Genomic DNA, 18,226 nt, shown 5'->3' on the forward strand with positions numbered 1-18,226 from the left:
TCTACCGCCCACGTTAACTTTTTTCCTGGTATTTTTCTTTATATCATCTTTAACTTAGAACTTTAAAAACGTAGCGTTGCTGCAAGCCACACATGTGCCAGCCAGCTGGACTCGATGATGTTCGAGGTAAATGCCCGACTATTACAGACAACCCAGAGACCACATTTTGGGAGACACGGAGGCAGAAAAGGAAACGAACCTGAGGATGCGGCCTGTAAAATGAAAACTGCCCTCACTTTCCAGGTGGATGTCAAGCCAGCAACGAACTGTAGTGTTTTCTGGACAAACTAGCAACAGAGAGATGCACATTATGAACTCAGTACGTCCGTAAATAATCTATAAACCCTATTGGCTTTATTTGCAAAGATTTCTGTAAAGGACTCCATCAGCGCAATGATCCAATTTGTATACTCAAACACCGCGGTGCACACGTGTCGCGCGTACATCTGTGCGTACCTTCACAGCTTCCTTACTGCCCCTCTGGCAACCTGAGTCAGCATCTACACACTCCTCGTGTACACTGCGGGGGAATCCTGTCTCTGGGCCACGAGCAGACTGCTGCAGAATTACCATTTTCCAACCGACTGGATTACAGAAGAAAGAAAAGCAGGGGATCTCTTACAGGGACGGCAGGCACGAGCGGTCTGAGACGAGCCACTGGGACGCCTGACACGCATTCCAAAGAGCCCACACCTGCCCACGCTGGGCGGAACCACGCGCATTTCAAACGTAATTCAAGCCTAACAGGAAACACGAAGATGACGGCGTCAGGTAAGGAAGGAAACCCTGTGCTGTCACACAGACGAAGCAGACCACGCGAAAGCGAGTGGCGGATCCTGTGTCTGCAGAATGAGCTGTGGGAGCGGACGCAGCGCTTCAGAGTCAGAGCGGGAGACACGAACAGATCTGCCCACACCTGAGGCCGGGTCACAGCCAAGCGGAGTGGGCTTGCACGCAAGGGCGAGAGGACAGGCAGAGGCGAGGACCTCTGGGAAGAAACGCCCCCTGCTCGCCCGCAGGCAGGTGCGGCTTCACCCCTGCAGGGTGGCTCCCTGCACCCTGATGCGGAACGCGGCACCCCTACAGTGTCCGTCCTTGGCCAACCCCGAGAGTCTTGGCCAACCCCGAGAGTGGGGAGCAGGAAGCAAACGCCCGCCCAGGGCCGCCTGCAGGCTGACCAGAACCCGACCGCACGGCGCCCGCCCACACGGTTACCTTTCGCTCTCCCGCAACACGTCGCGTCCTTTCTTCCAGGTGTACACGGGCTTCGGCGACGCTTTGGGGTTGCACTCGATGGCGGCCTCCCCGCCCACTCGGACCAGAGTGACTCTCTTCAGAAGCGTCCTTGAAAAGTCTGGACCCGCGGCTGGAAGACAGAAGAGGGAAGACCAGACTGGATGGTCTGCAAGAGAAAGCGCCCACAGGATCCGTGGAAGGCGCACGGGGCCTCCCCCCGGGAGCGCATGGCGCTGAGAGCGCGGTCTCAGCCCCACTGTGAGGCACCATGTGTGCACTCCAGCCAGAGGGACCCCCGCACGCCGCCCCCCAAGCCTGTCCAGGAGTCCTGAAAAGGCGGCTCCTCCTCTCAGCAAAAAGCGACAACTGCAGAGAATCAAACAGAACACACGGAAGACGACCCCGAGGGCATTACTCTGCCGTGCAGGCCCACGGGGCGCTTCTCACCGGCTCCCCATGCCGCGGGGGCGCGCCGAGCCTTGGGCCCAGGGCACAGAGGGCGCAGTGCGTGTCCGGGCCCAGAAAGATTCAACAGACAACTGCAGTAGGCAGGGGCTTCCTCCCTCGGTGCCTGGGGGCAGGAGGGAGTCCAGAGCCGAGACAGGAGTTCTGCGTGGGGCACGCCGTGAATCAGTGCTGTGCAAGCCCTATTGCTCCTAGCACGGCCTCCACACCACACAACAAAAACCCCAGGACGATGACTCCGGGCAGGCCGACCTGCGCCTCTATCCCGAGAACACCAACAAAAGCGATGTCCACACTCGCGCATACTGAACATGGTTAAACACAAAGCGTGGTGACAAGGCAAATCACATCCACCCTCGAGACGCGGCTGCGTGACTGCACGTCGCCACGGGGGACAGGACAGCAGGGGGCGCACGTGCGGCCCTGTGAGAGCAGTGCTGCCTGTTCCCAGAGCAGGAATGCAGGGATGAGCCACTCTCTCGTGCAAGGCCCATCTGCCCTAGGAGGACGAGGAGGGGTGGGCGGGCACCGTGGGCAGCAGGGCCCCCCCTTGTCCGGGACGATCTGTGTGATGAGAGTTGTGGGAGGGGCTGCCTCTGAGCAGCAGCCCCGTGTCTGTGTTAGAGCCACAGTCCCCGCGGATCAACCCCAGAGAAGTGAATTTCCACCACACAGACGAGTTACAGCAGGACAGACTCCTCTTAGGTAAACAACCAAACTCATACAAAAACGTGGAAAACAAAGTCATCCAGAAGGTTTTTTTTTAAGGTATTTTGTAGAGTTACAAATCTGCATCACGTAAAACCCTTCTTAAGACTGTAGCCTTCCACACACATGTATTTTTATCGGCCCAGGCAGGCATTTCTCATCTGGAAGGGACCCTGTAGCTGCACCTGAAATGAGTTTACATAAATCAAACGGCGCACAACACGTGAGCGTGTCTGTCAAAACCCCACGTACTCCCTCTATAGGATCGGGAATGGCATGCGTCAGACACACAGAGGCACACGCGCTCGTCTCAGCTGTCTGTGACATGCCACCTCTGTGCATCCACCTCGTGGATGTCTGAAGAGCAGGCTCTCTGGAACTCCTCATTGTGAAAATGCAGCTATGCGTGCGCATCTCTCCCCTCTGCCTGCTCAACCTGCTTCCCTGCACGTCAGCCGGCTCGCGGCGGCGGCCGTCAGCACGCACTGTGGCACGCTGGAGGGCAGGCTGCCAACGGTGACCGTGTCTGGCACCCTTTCTCCTAACTAGACCTCACATTCATCCTGCTCCCCAAACACTGGCCCAGGAGGGGCTGGAAGGAAAGGTGGAATGTGTTCAGTCTGACACGGAGAATGAGGTCTCCGAGGTTCCTGGGGACTGCTAAAGCCCAGCCCTGGCTGGCACTTCCGAAACTAATGCCCACGGAAGCTGGGACTTCAGCAACCTCCCCACAGTTCAGGAAGGACAGCGTCAGCGGTCTAAATACTTCTGTCTGTAGTGCAGACACCCGGACGTCCTCGAAGGCGCCTGACAGGTAGTAATTCTCACGTGGACGACTAGAGGGCGCCACCTGCCCAGTGTTGGAATGAGGGCACCAGCTCTCCCTTATCAACTGATCCCGCTGCCTACGAGAAAGGTCTGGCCAAGAGACGTCTTCTAGGCAGTGCACATCGGTTTTCACCCAAATGACTCGGACCCACACCAAGGGTATTTTAAGCAGTGGTGGAACCCTGGACACTGGAGATTCCGCGTCTTTCCCATGAGGCAGTGGGACCGTGCGTCCTTTGCTGGGTGTGCCCGGCCGGCACGTCGCTGTTTCACTGTGCTACTGCAGAGGACACTCGTGCAGCGGTCCTGTCACAGCTGGGCTGTGGACGCACCTCTGGGAGACCGGCTGATGGAGAAGGCGGCGGCTGCTGAGCCCCGTATTATTTTAACCTTCGCATGGTATCTGTTACTCTTACCACACGGCTCCACAAAAGCCAGCCCAGGGTGACGGCGTTACCGCGAGTACTGCAGCCCCTGCGGGGAAGGTGCTGGGGTCAGCTGAGAGCCCCAGGCTGCTCCTGGCTGGCCGGGAGATGCTGTCCAGAGGCAGGCGACCCTGCAACGCTTCCTCCTCCTCGGTCCGTCGCTCCAGAAGGGCAGACTGCGAAGGAGCCCTCTCCGATCAGGAATGAGACGCTCAACAGGCCTCTGACTTCATTCCGGAATCAGCGTCCTGTGTCCCTTGATGTATCCGAGGCCACGCCCTTTTGTGCTGGTCCGTGCTCCAGTGGTCTCCCAGCACGGCCGCTCTGCGCTTAAGGGCTCCGACCCCCTGGGCAAGTTCTCACCCGACAGAAAGATCCCGCTTCCAGTCACAAGTCGAGGGTTACGTGGGACCACACGTGCGTGGTTCCCGACGTTCCCAGCACACACATGTGCCCCGCGTACACGCTTCGTGCCTCCCTGCCCCTCTGCACCCCTGCCCCCACTGCCAGCAGGGGACTTCGTGCTGCAAAACGTCTTAGAGCCAGAGATTGAAAAAAGAGAACTTTTTATTTTGAAATAGAAGCCCAGGCAGGACGTTTCAAAGACCCTTCACCCAGTTTCCACACCACTTACAGCCCGTGCAAACGCGATACAGAAGCAGACCGCAGCAAGGACCGAGGGCACATTGTGTGCGTCTACTTCTACGCCCTCGAGCCGCATGGATCCAATCAAGCAGGAGAGATGGAGACGGACTCCCAGTGCGGGAGGACCTCCTCAGGCTGCCCCTCCACTGCAGTCCCGAGCCCTCTGCGAGCCCGAGACCACGATTCCCTGTCCCTAGAATCTTGTCATTTTGAGGATGACGCCTTCTATGGAACTGTGCAGTCATGCAGGATGCAGCCTCCCGGGTCTGCCCTGGACATCCAGCAGGTGGGTGTGCGCCGGCAGCTCCTTCCACTGCTGAGCCGTCCGGCCGCGGAGGGGCTGGGGAGAGACACGTCTTTACGCCGCACCACAGGTTCCTGGCAAACTGACAAACACAGCACAGGCACCACTGCAGCACCTCGGGACGCTCCCGCTGCCAACAAGCAGGCTCTGCACTGCCTTTTTGGTTTGGGAAGCCAAAAATTAATTATGTAAACATGGGTGGAACCGCTTTCTTTGTCCAAGAAAAGCACCTTAAAAGCATTTCAGAACTCCATTCTTGTACAGTGATTAAAATGTGATTAAAAATCACTCTCACATCACGTTGCAAAGGGCATTTCAGCTGCTAAACCCTTGTTAGCTTCCTCTGGCCTATCCCATCTACAAAAACAGAGTGACAGCACACATTTTTAAAAATATGTATTCACACTGATCTATGTGAGTCTAAACTGGTGATATCTCACTGTACCTGCAGTGTCTTAAACCCATACAAATGCGCGTCTTTGGTCAGGCCAGTAGTGTGTATTGCGATGTCTCATAACTGACTATGAACCCTTTGTTACATGAATGGGAGAGTCACCCAACTGTGATAATGACAATTCCTGAAACTCCCGGGGTTAAGGAGTGGTAGCTCTTGTTTTTATTGGTAACTATGATTAGGCTCGAGTTCCTTGAAGGTGGGAACTTACACCATGGACCTCCACATTCCTGGACCAGCACCGTGCTGCAAACACATTAGATGTGACTCACGGAACCCGTAGGGGGGAACTCGGAGACGCAGTCCTCACGGAGATGCCCTTCACGGGGCGCTGTGCCTGCCAATCACCGCCTTTCTCCCCCAGGCCGTCTTTAACTTCCTGGCCTGGGTCCAGAGATGAGGCCGGATGAGGAAGGACCCGTCACCCAGTGAGGCAGAATCACCCCGGAGTCCTGATGGCAGGAGCTTAACAACGGGCTCTCTAAACAGCACCCAGGGACTCGGCGTGCAGCACCCACCAATGCCTGGGGTGCAAATACTCGCTTGCTGGCAACTTCAAGCTACCAAGGAGAAGCCGCTGAGCGCTGAGCGGGGAGACAGAGGGGCAGCTGCAGCACAGAACTGCCTCTCCCCACCTGTACCAAAACACACGCAGAGCACAGGGGACGGTGCAGGTGGCCCGGGGAGCCCAGCTCTCCCCGGTCACGGGCTCACTCTGCAGAACCCGCACGCTCTCCTCTTTCCTGCACACCCCACAGCAGAATGTGCCCCACTTCCTGCTGTCCTGAAACTTGGGACGCGTCAGGGGGTGGCTCAGCAGTCAGGCCCTGCCACCCACATGGAGGCCTGCACTGAGCTCCTGGCTCCTGGCTCTGGTCCCGCCCGGGGCAGTCACTGTGGGCATCTGTGAAGTGAACGAGCGGACAGGAGCTCGTTCTCTCAACCACCAGGCCGAGCACCCACCCTCTGTGTGTACTTTTCTAAGTTTTCTATACCGCATGCAGCTATTCAACACTGCCACTCACGGCGCACGAGTTCCGGTTTCCTCCCTCCACTGCCCTCCCAGCTGAGCCTGTGTGCAGCTGCAAGGGTCCCAAGCTCTCCACACCCTGACCAGCACCTACTGTTGTCCGTATTTTCTAATAGCGGCCACCGTATCTGGGGCGAGGTGACACCTTACTGTGGCTTTGGTCTGCACCTCCCCGCTGATGAATGGGCGGAGAACCTCTTCATGCACTTGTTGCACATCTGTATATGTCGTCTGGAGAATGTCGACTTGAGTCTGCGTCTGGTTTCCGATCGGGCTGGGATTTGTCGCTGAGCTGTGGGACTCCGTTCATATTCTGAGTACGACAGGGATGTGGTTTGAAAATCCGTTTCCCATCCTGTAGGCTTCCACTTTGCTCTGCTGTTTCTGCCGCCCGGGCGTTCAGGTTTGACACAGTCCCTTTTCTCCATGTTTCTGGATGCCTACGCTTTCGGTGCCGTATGCAAGACTCCCAAACACAACGTCCTGGGCTGTCCCTGCTTCCTGGTTCCCGGTCTTCAGGCTTCTGTGCGCTGATGTGCACGTGCGGTGTGCGGGAAGGCTCCGGCTGTGCGGCACGTGTGCCCTCCTGGCATCACTGGCTGCGGTGGTCTCACCGGTGTGGTCCTGGCTTCCCTGTGGAAGACCGTTTGGCCACACACAGATGCTAACCACTGTGCTGGGTTGGTCTCTACGTTTCCCTTTATGCCAAGAGCACACCTGCGATTACGGTGTTTCGTGATCCGTGTGGAAATCAGGTTATGTTTTGCCTTCCACTTTGCTTTCTTAAAAAGGTTTGACGACTTGTGGGCCCCTGGAGAATACATACAGCGATTTAGCATGTTCTTCTGTTTCTGCTAAAGAAATTCCTGTGGGGTTTTGTGGGGACTGCACGGATTCTGCTCTGAGCGGAATGAGCATGTGAACAACAGTAGCTCTCCCAACCCCAAAACACAAGCTACGTTCCTATTTCCTTACATCTTCCTTGACTTCTTTTCCCAGTGTCTTGCAGTTCTCAGTGCACAAGTTTTTTTTTTTTTTTTTTGACAGGCAGAGTGGACAGTGAGAGAGAGACAGAGAGAAAGGTCTTCCTTTGCCGTTGGTTCACCATCCAATGGCCGCCACGGCTGGTGCGCTGCAGCCGGTGCACAGCGCTGATCCGAAGCCAAGAGCCAGGTGCTTCTCCTGGTCTCCCATGGGGTGCAGGGCCCAAGCACTTGGATGGCCTCCACTGCACTCCTTGGCCACAGCAGAGAGCTGGCCTGGAAGAGGGGCAACCGGGACGGAATCCGGCGCCCTGACCAGGACTAGAACCCGGTGTGCCGGCGCCGCAAGGCGGAGGATTAGCCTAGTGAGCCGCGGTGCCGGCCAGTGCACAAGTCTTTGCCTCCTTGGTTAGGTTTATTCCTCAGGTTTTTTTTTTTTTCTAACGCTATTATGAATAGAATTATTTTCTTAATTTTTTTGCATTGGCCATTGTTAGTGTATAGAAACATTAATTTGTTCATATTTTCATCCTGCAACTTTGCTGACGTAGTTCATTAGTTTTAACCCTGTTTTTTTTTTTTTTTTTTGATGGATACTTTAGATTTGTCTGCATATAAGATCACGTCACCTACAGACAGACACTTTCCTTTTCTTGTTTAGTTGCTTTGGCTGAGGCGCAGGCTCATCCTTGCCTCGGTCCTGATACTGAAGGGAGTTTCCGGTTTTCCACTGCTGAGCAGGACGCACGTATTTTATTAGGTTGAAGTCGTTTCCTTCTAATCTGACTTCGCTGAAAGTTGTCATGAGATGACACTAAGTCTGTCAAACGCTGCCTCCTCATCCGTGCAGCGGATCCTGCGGTCTGTCCTTTGTTCTGTTCAAGTGGGAATTACACAGCCTGATTTTCAGGTGTTGAACCATCTTTGCAGTCCAGGGACAAATCCCACGTGTCATGGTGAAGACTCCTGTCCATGTGCTACTGAATTCAGTTTGCAAGTATTCTGGGGGAGACTTCTGCATCAATAATAGAGATTCTGGTCCGTTATCTTCCTGTGTTTCTTCCTGGGTCGGTTTTCAGGGTACCGCTGGGCTCCGAGGAGGCGTCTGGATGTGTTCCCTGTCCCTTAATTCTTGGGAAGGGTGTGCAGAGTTCTGGTGTGATAAAATTCTCCAATGGAACATTTTGTCCTGAGCTTTTTTGTTGAGGGTTTAAATGACTGCTCTCCCCTGTTCTGGCTGGTCTCTTCAGTCTGTGTCTGTAACTCAGCCTCAAGAGGCTGTAGCACCCAGCAATTTATCTTTGTTTTTTTAGCTTATCTAATTTGCTGTTATGGTAGTCTCTCATAAACCTTTTTATTTCTGTGCTACCAGTCACACAGCACTGTCCCTTTCACTTACGGCTTTATTCATTTGGGTCTTCTTTCTTAGTATACCAAAAGTTGGTAAGTGTGTTGATCTGTTCAAAAAATCGATATTTATTTATTTGAAAGGCAGAGTTACAGAGAGGCAGCGGCAGCGAGAGCGAGGGAGGGAGGGAGGGAGGGAGGGAGAGAGAGAGGTCTTCCACCCGCTGGTTCACTCCCTAGATGGCAGCAATGGCTGGAGCTGTGCTACTCCAAAGCCGGGAGCCAGGAGCTTCCTCCAGGTCTCCCACGTGGACACAGGGGCCCAAGGCTTTGGGCCATCCTCTACTGCCTTCCCAGGCCACAGCAGATCAGAGGTAGAGAAGCCAGGACTCAAACCAGCTTCCACATGGGATGCTGGCATTGCAGGCAGTGGCTTTACCTGCTAAGCCGCAGCACCAGCCCCATTCTTGTTTTTTTTTTTTTTTTTTTTAATGTCAGCGTTTATCACTATTAACATTCCTCTTAGTACTGCTTTTGCTATGTCTCTAACTTTAGAAATCTTACATTTTCATTTCCATTTGTCTCCAAGTATTTTAAAAATTCTTCTGAGATTGCTTCTTTGATCCACTGGTTGTGTAAGAATCAGTTGTTTAATTTTCACGCATCTGAGGATTTTCCTGTTTCTCTTTGCTATCGATTTCTAGTTTCATTCCATTGCAGTCACAGACGATGCTCTCTGATTTCCATGTTCCTCAATGTTTTGAGATTTTCTGTAGCCTCGCAGATGATCTCTCTGTTGGAGGGTGCTCTGTGTGCTTCAGAAGTCTGTGGATTCTGTTACCACTGGGCAGGGCTCCGTAGGTGTGTCTCAGGTACAACTGGTCCACTGCGCTGTTCAGACGCTGTTTCTCCCACAATCCTTTGTCTGCTTCTACCCACACCCAAGGGGGCACGGGGACGGCCACCGCTGTGCCGCTCTGCATTTGCCCAAGCCCCTGTGTCCTTCACACGCTGGGAGGCTGTGGCGGCCGGTGCACCTGCCTGTCACTGCCCTCACTCCAGGGAAGCAGCACTCTCCGTAACCACGCAACGTCCTTGGGTTTCTGACAGTTCCTCTCAACGTCTACTGTGTCTGCAGTCACTCCTGCTCTCGCCCTGGTTTCTACGGAAGAGCGTCTCCATTCCCACACTTGCAGCTCGTGCGTGTCCTTGGATCCAAGGGAGTCTCCTCAGACAGAAACAGTGGGATCCTGGCTTTGCTTAAAAAACCATCGCTCACCCCCGGTATTTTAATTTGGGAACTTAACCAATTTTGCACTTTACGCGATTACTGACAGGGAGGAACTCAGACGTGCCAGTCCCTTGTTTGCCCCGTGTCCTGTAGGGTTTCTTAGTCGCCTTTCGGCGTCTTTATTATTTCTTCTGTGTTTCCTGGGTTTGTCCTTTTAGTGGCGTCCTCACTGCCACCTGATTTCCCTGTGCACAGTCTGTAGACATCTGTGACTCTCATGGCAGCTTCAGCCGACAGGAAGCCTTTACCCCTTACACGTCGTCTTCTACTTTATCTTACCAATTACGTAATTCACTCTTCCTATATGAAACTCCCACCATGGTTAGTATTGTGCTTTCGCTGTAAAATTTCTTACTATGTCTATTTCAGAACCCACGTTACAATCGTTGCAGATTCCGTGTTTTTACACATTTACCCTTCCCTGAGAGCTTCACATTTTCCCACTATATTGTCACTGGACCCGGAGGACTCTCACCGGGATCTCCGTGCAGCAAACCCAGAGGCCAAGATCTCCCTCGGCGCTCGCTGGCCCGGGACGGTCACTCCGGACAGCTGTGCCGGGGGCAGCATTCCTGGCCGCGGACTTTCTCTCCCAACACGTGGAAAATGCCGCCCGCCCCCCGGAAGCCCCCAGTCTCCGCTGAACCCGCGGACGCCCACAGCGCCTCCCCGTGCAGCCTCCGTCCTCTGCCTCCTCCCGGACCCCTCGGTCCCGACCTCGTGCGCGCAGCACCGCGGCTCACGGTCCCGAGCTCCTTCAGCGTGCCGAGCCGTGCAAGTTTTTACCCAGTTCACTTCTCTCCCTCCCCTCCCTGTCTGCTCCTCTGGGACCCCCGCAGCACCCACAGGCACCGGGGCTTCCCCTCTCCTCCCTGTTCCCCCTGCCCCCCACGCTGCCTCCTGCAGCCCCAGCGTCTGCTGTCCTCCCTCTCCACGGACAGCCCCCGTGTGCTCACGCACGGCGGCCCCTCTGCCCCCTTCAGTGCAATGCGCACTGTTGTTATTTCTTGCAGCGATTAATCCGGACCCCTGGGAACTCGGGCCCCGTGCTCTGAGGCTCTGGTTTGCTCATCTCTCCCTGCTTCTGCACAGCCCTGGGCTCTTCAGCCAGGACGCCAGCTCCTGAACAGGCAGGCGGCTCTCCTGGTCTCGGGCCTGCTTCCTTACAGTGGGCCACTCAGAGGCTGGGGGACCCTGGCCGCGCCCCTCTGTGCTCTGGGCAGCCGCGGTGCTGAGCGCCCCCTAGCGTCTGTGCCGCCGCAGCCTGGACGCTGGGCGGATCCAGGGTGGCCGCGGGTGTGCTCAGCCGGCCTTCAGGCTGCACCTGCTGCCTCGGCCAGGGCGCACCTGGGCTGAGGCACAGGTCAGGCCACTCTCTGGGGTGGTGTCCCCCACCCCCCACACACCCCAGGTCCCTATACTGGAAGCACCTTTCTGCTCTTGTCTTCCCCTCTCTGGGGAGGGGTCTGGAGCTGGAGATTTATCCGGGTGGCCTTAGACTGTGTTGGGGAGGAGGCTTGAGTGCGGAGTGCTGGTGCAGGCTGGAGTGCCCTGGGGCTCACGAGGGGCCCTGGCCTGTGTGTCACTCGGGCTGTGTCTCCTGCATCACAGCTTTAGTCCCTCCCACCACAGAAGCTTCTAGAACAGTGAGTCCAATCTCCTGGGCTAGGCCACCGAAACGCTGCCAGGTCGGGGAGGGGGGGTTACTTCCCGGCTTATTCATTCACTGATCCACAGAGCCGTGAGGTGAAAGAGAGGAATAAACGCATTTAAACCACAGTGGTCGGGGACTGGTTCAAAATGGCGCTGGACTCGTGGACGCCACGGCAGGGGGTCGTGCGTGGGAGGACGGTCGCCCCCACCTGACAGAAGACACTGTTCAGTGCAAAGGATCGCAGCTTTGCTCCCGCAAGGGGAGCTGACCGAGCTGACCGCTGACGGCGGCCTCTTCAGCAAAGGACGTGACGGGCGTGGTCCAGAGGAGTGGACCTGGAACCAGTGCAGGGCAGGGCAGGGCTTGGTGCTCCGGGAGGGTCCGGCTGCGCTGGGCTCCACCCCTCTGAACCGACCTGAGGACCGGTTCTGCTGCTGTCCCTCTGTGTCCAACCTCTGCCCGGCTGATGTGAAGCCAGCCAGGCCACACCATGGCACCCGGCGCCGCCTCTCGTGTGCCTGTGTTCATGTGTGGGGGAAACGCAGGCCCCAGCCACGCCTCCCAGGGGAGGATTTGCGATGCCGAGGAGAGATTCCGCTAGGAGACCACGTCCGACTTCTAGAGACAAGACCCTGCGGAACCCGGGAGACCACGTCCGACTTCTAGAGACAAGACCCTGCGGAACCCGGGAGACCACGTCCGACCTCCGCAGGACCCGGGAGACCACGTCCGACTTCTAGAGACAAGACCTCTGCAGGACCCGGGAGACCACGTCCGACTTCTAGAGACAAGACCTCTGCAGGACCCGGGAGACCACGTCCGACTTCTAGAGACAAGACCCTGCAGGACCCGGGAGACCACGTCCGACTTCTAGAGACAAGACCCTGCAGGACCCGGGAGACCACGTCCGACTTCTAGAGACAAGACCCTGCAGGACCCGGGAGACCACGTCCGACTTCTAGAGACAAGACCCTGCAGGACCCGGGAGACCACGTCCGACTTCTAGAGACAAGACCCTGCAGGACCCGGGAGACCACGTCCGACTTCTAGAGACAAGACCCTGCAGGACCCGGGAGACCACGTCCGACTTCTAGAGACAAGACCTCTGCAGGACCCGGGAGACCACGTCCGACTTCTAGAGACAAGACCTCTGCAGGACCCAGGAGACCACGTCCGACTTCTAGAGACAAGACCCTGCAGGACCCGTTCCTGGGCTAGCACGGATTCTCCACGTGGGTTCCTGGCCACAACCGGGACCCCACTGGAAATGCAGTTTCTCAGGCCCCACCCCTGAAATCCTGCCTGGGAGACCCCAGGGCTCCGCTCCTGCAGGTGATGGTGACGCGCGGCCAAGCGTGACCCAGCACTCGGGGACCCTGGTGCCCTCTGGTCTGAACAGGTGAGGCGCAGATGCCAACGCTTACTCAGCACGGCCGTCACTCCTGGGGAGCCTGAAGGGTTAAGGCGCGGGCGCCAGGCCCGGCAACTGGGTTAGCTGACGCGCGCCACGGCATCCGAACATTAGCAAGTTCTTCAGATAACCCGAGAGCCCCGGGAACGGAACCGGCTGGTGATTCTGCGCGAGCCGTGTTACTGACTTAGCCGCAGACACCGGTTAGCAACAGAGCAAACGTCCTAGGGCGCTGCAGGCGTCTCCGGTTTGCACACGGCTCTCTCCCCTCATGTCTGTTGGTTTCCCCAGTGAGGGAGCCACACGTCCTCCTCCTGGGACGGGCAGGCTACAGCTCAGTTCGAGGGCAGCCCTAAGTCTTCAGGAGGAGCTAAGGAGAGCGCCCACCGGGTGGCCGTGCCCGGCTGAGACAGCCGTGCATCCTCTCGCTGGATGCTGACCTCACCCGGCGCCTTGTGTTTGTGCCCCGGCTCAGCGACGCAGCTAGGAGTGGGACTGAGACGCAGATGAGCGCCTGCAGAGGGCTCATGAAATAACTTCCAGTGTAGCCCTAATGTTTTTCTAATTTGGGAGCCAATCATCTGGACCAGTACAAAATGAACCGGTTAATTTTTCAGCCCACACTGCATGGTCTCCGGGATCCCAGTCACTGGGTGTCCTTGTGGGTCCTGCAGGGCCAGAGGCCTCCCACACAGCAGCCCAGTGGGATCTCCTCTGGGCAGAGCCGGGGGTCCTGTCACCTAGATCCTGCCCTCTGGCCCTGGCTGCCTTGGCTGCTGGCTGCTCCTCACCCGGCACTGCCCCCTTCTCGGCAAGTGGGCTTGGGCGGATTCCGCCCCACCCCTCACTGTGGCCACCTTCACGGAGGGGCAGGGCAGGGACGAGCGGGCAGGGCTTTGCAAGGCCAGCCTCCTTGTCTCACAGCGGGGGTAACTGCAGGACAATTCCTGCCCCTGAAATGGCCTGCTGGACTGGCCTGAGGCTGGGTGTCTCCCTTCCTGCTGCAGGTTTTCCCAGGAGAGTTCTCCTCCAGGACCTCACAGGCACTGAACCTTGCCTGGGGCTGCTCGGGGGACCTCGGATGTGCCGGCTTCATGACCACCATACGTGTGCACCGTGGGTAGAGCACCACAGCCATCCACAAGGCTGGCAGTCTGGTCAGCCACTGCCACTCCCAGTGAGACAATCGAACTGAGCGGACGCAAATGCCAGACACGAGCCGAAAGTAACACTGGAACAAGCTCTTATTTTTTTAACCAATAAAACACCTGATTTCGTTGGCTACCCTCAGTTTTTACGTCACTTGGAGAAGACGCGAGATTCCCGATGATCTCTACACTCTATTCTCTGCCATCTCAGCACACGCCCAGGAGTGGGGGAGGGAGGGGGTGGTGTCTCCACCCAGGGAACTGCCCGTCTCATGGGGAAACCCGCCTCCGAGAAGTCCAGGGGAGCCGCCTTGTGAAAGAGACAGGCACCGGTGACAGGTGGTCACAGCCAAGGGCATCTGTCTTGGACGCACCTTCTAATACTCTGACCTCACAGTGAAAATCTCTCCATAGCCCTGTCCACTCAGGGAGTAAATCCCCAGCACCTGGGTTCATTATTCAGCAGTTTCAGTCCATTAAATATAAATACGGAACATGCACATTAAATATAAATACGGTACATGCACATTACGCCCGCAGCCAGGACACGCAGGACCACGTGGAGGTGGAGCCTATTCAATACGTGCATCCTCTGCCTCTTATTCACAACTTCAGGGCCATGGTCAGCATCAGCGGGAGTGCCCGCTCCAGCCCCGGGAGCCTCATTCTTGATCAATAGCTAGAGATGGAGTTTTTTTCTTCCTTACACAGAAGTACCTCACCTCCACTTTGTTTTTCTTTGTTGTCTTTAACCTCGTCACGATTCTAACACAGCCAGTAACCCCAGAGTCAGAGCGACACTGTCCCACCAGGAGCAGAGGCTGCAGAAGACAGTCACGGGATAGCTGTCCTGTGTCCACCCGTGGCGACGCCCGTGTGTTTAACACAGCCGGGGTTTCCCCTCTCATCCACTGAGGAGGGAGCCCGGGGCCCCGGCCACTCAACACCACCCTTCAGCTCACACTCGCAGAGTTTTTGGAAATCTCAGTTAATCAAGAATCTTCAAAACTGGCCCTTCACTAGGTTTCCATCTTAGTTTCTCAAGCGAGAGCCTGCACACGCTTTAAGCGGATCAGAAACTCTGAGGCCGATTCAGGGGTCTCCATGCCCAGCGACAGTGGTGGGTGCCCTAGAGCTCAGAGCCCTCACTAAGGCCGCTCACCACAGCCTGGAATAGGGCTGGCCGGGTGTTCTGTCTGCCCGAGAGTGACCAGCGCATGTCTGTGCCTGGAGTTATGTCTCCACCCCCATCATCCCCATTGCTATCTCCACACCTCTGTCCACACCTGCATATCTGTAGGACCTATGTCTCCATCCCCATTCCTACCTCCACACCTCTGTCCACACCTGCATATCTGTACCTGGAGTTATGTCTCTACCTACATCTCCACACCTCTGTCCACACCTGCATGTCTGTAGGACCTATGTCCCCGTCTCCACACCTGCATGTCTGTAGGACCTATGACCCCGTCTCCACACCTGCACGTCTGTAGGACCTATGTCCCCGTCTCCACACCTGCATGTCTGTAGGACCTATGTCCCCGCCTCCACACCTGCATGTCTGTAGGACCTATGACCCCGTCTCCACACCTGCACGTCTGTAGGACCTATGTCCCCGTCTCCACACCTGCGTATCTGTACCTGCACGTCTGGCCCCATCTCTGTATCTGCACCTCCACACCTGTACTTGCATCTCTCTCTCTTGCTGTGGCTGCATCTCTGTATTACTCTATCTCCCTATCTCTGTCCCTACAGCTACACTGATACCTCGTCTCTGCATCTCCCTGGGTATAGGTAAATCTCTCCATGTGCTCTTATCTCCACCTGTATCTATGTGTCCCTAGGTCTATATATCCACATCTACCCCTGAGACGACACTGATCCCGCATCTCTGAAGGCTCTCGCCAAGTGCACGGGACACACAGCGGTGGAAAACCATGCACGGACTCCAATTTGTTTTCACACCAAAATACACTGACTCGTTGATTCTCTTTTCACAGACTTTTCACAGAACTGTCATGGATCTACATTTGCATCTATAAAATCTGTCCATATCAGTAACTATTTATACGATTATTTTCAGCTAGAGGCAGCTGCTCCAGATACAAATCATTTAATAGCTTTTCTCACCTCTTCACAGTCACTATCAAATTTGCTTATTTTTAATGAGAATCCATAAAATCTTTTAAAATTATGCAAGGGTCCTCAAACTTGCAAACCAGCAAGCACTGGCTCTTTGGGGCAAAGGGCACTGGGTCCATTTCACTCAGCCACGCCCACGCGTTTGGCTCCTCCTGCAGACGGCTGATGTGCAGGGGAACAAGTGGCTTGAAGGAAACTCCTTCTGCCTGACCCTGGTGAGCTCCACCCCAGGACCCGCAGTCAGCACCGACCTGCACCGGGGAGACCGCAGTTCTCGCTGCCCACTGCAGGGGGCGCTGTGTCTGCTCAGGCGTCCAAAAGCTGATGCTCACAGGAGGCCCAGACAAAGCGACACTCGCTCTGTTCTCTTCTCCTAACAGACAAACAACGTGACTTTTCCCCAGGGGACGCCTGCAACCTGGTGGCCTTGCCCTTCAGACTAGCCACGCACCCACTCACGCACACTACGCCGTCGGTTACGTGCTTCACTCACGAACCAACTTCATAAAAATCTCTCCACTGCGTCACGCGCTGAACACACGTGTGCTCCAGTGTGTGCAGTGCTGAGTGAGAGCCTGCGACGTGCGCCTCCCCTGCACACGGTCCTGCGGGCACGATGACCAGCGCAGCCAGTCAGGGACCTGGGCCCCAGGGCGTGGCCCCAGGGAGTCAACGTAAAACACAACCCGGTGTCTGCCGGGAAGCAGAGGTGGGCAACAGCAGGGCATGGGTAACAGGAGGGGTGGTCCGTGCTGGGAGGAGCTGCTGAACTGCCAGGGAGGGGCCTGCAGGGGGAGGCAGTGTGTGTGGGGGGGGGGCCTGCAGGGGGAGGCTGTGTGTGCCGGGGGGGGGGCCTGCAGGGGGAGGCAGTGTGTAGGGGGGCTGCAGGGGGAGGCAGTGTCGGGGGGGCATGCAGGGGGAGGCAGTGTGTGCCAGGGGGGGGCCTGCAGGGGGAAGCAGTGTGTGTAGGGGTTCCTGTAGGGGGAGAGAGTGTGTGCCAAGGAAGAGCCTGCAGGGGGAAGCAGTGTGTGTAGGGGGGCATGCAGGGGGAGGCTGTGTGTGCCTGGGGGGGCCTGCAGAGGGAGGGAGTATGTACCAGGAGAGGGCCTGCAGGGGGAGGCAGTGTGTGCCAAGGAGGAGCCTGCAGGGGGAGGGAGTGTGTGCCAGGAGAGGGCCTGCAGGGGGAGGCAGTGTGAGCCAGGATGGCCCTGCAGGGGGAGGCAGTGTGTGCCAGGAGAGGGCCTGCAGGGGAAGAGAGTGTGTGCCAGGAGGGGCCTGCAGGGGGAGGCAGTGTGTGTAGGGGCGGCCTGCAGGGGGAGGTAGTGTGTGTAGGGGGGGCCTGCAGGGGGAAGCAGTGTGTGTAGGGGGGGGCCTGCGGGGGGAGGCAGTGTGAGCCAGGAGGGCCTGCAGGGGGAGGCAGTGTGTGTCCGGGCCTCAGCAGGAAAAACAGACGGGGTTCACATGGGGAGGACAGGGGCACTCGGGTAGGACAGGGGGCAAGGTCCACTTGGCTAAGAGCAGAGGGCAGGGGGCCCGGCGAAGGGTGTGGCCTGAGGACAGACCCCCCAGTTCAGTCTGGAGAGTGGATGTGGGAGAGCGACGCCCACTGTCCCGGCCACCCCCACGGCAGCGTCTGCACCAAAGCATTTGAGGAACTCTGCTCAGGGCGGGAGTGCGGTCGCTGGAGGGAGGAGCATGAGCCCCAGGGGAGCGGGGTCCCCCTCTGTGAGCTCGGGCGGGGCTGCTCTGGGATGTGGGCACGACAGTGTGGGGGCCTCAGGACTCGCTTCTCCATCAATGTCCTGGGCCTGGGGACCACCTTGCACCTTCTCTCGGCGCGAACACCGTGGCCCGGCACCACAGCCGTGTCGTCACCTTCAGACGCGTACTCCTCGCCTGGCCGGGGAAGGACTCACCTATGACCCTGAGCTCCGCGCTGGAGAAGGCGGCCCCGTGTTCATTCTCCGCCACGCACTGGTACATGCCCGCGTCCGACAGGTTCACCACGGTTATGTTGAGCGTCCCCTGCTCGATCTGAATCCTGTCCTGTGCGAGAAGAGCGGGCAGAGAAACAGTGACCTTCCACGCCCGCGACCCGAGGCACATCGCTCCACACTCTATGGAGGGGACTTCAGGGGAGGCAGAGAGCCACCCT

General features: G+C 57.1%; 1 protein-coding gene across 37 annotated transcripts in view; it reads right to left on the reverse strand.

Moving 5' to 3' along the window:
* CNTN4 (contactin 4) overlaps positions 1-18,226 on the reverse strand; it is a 730,703-nt gene that overhangs the window by 105,787 nt on the left and 606,690 nt on the right. For all 37 annotated transcript variants that reach the window (XM_089305698.1, XM_089305711.1, XM_051831894.3 and 34 more), the window contains 2 exons: positions 17,988-18,117; positions 1,216-1,366 (listed from right to left, as the gene is read on the reverse strand). In XM_089305698.1, coding sequence (XP_089161824.1) covers positions 1,216-1,366; positions 17,988-18,117 — 281 coding nt within the window. The remainder of the gene's footprint in view (positions 1-1,215; positions 1,367-17,987; positions 18,118-18,226) is intronic.

The sequence above is a fragment of the Oryctolagus cuniculus genome, chromosome 10, assembly GCF_051225735.1.
Source record: "Oryctolagus cuniculus isolate XC-2025 breed Fujian yellow rabbit chromosome 10, ASM5122573v1, whole genome shotgun sequence".
Taxonomy (NCBI): Eukaryota; Metazoa; Chordata; class Mammalia; order Lagomorpha; family Leporidae; genus Oryctolagus; species Oryctolagus cuniculus.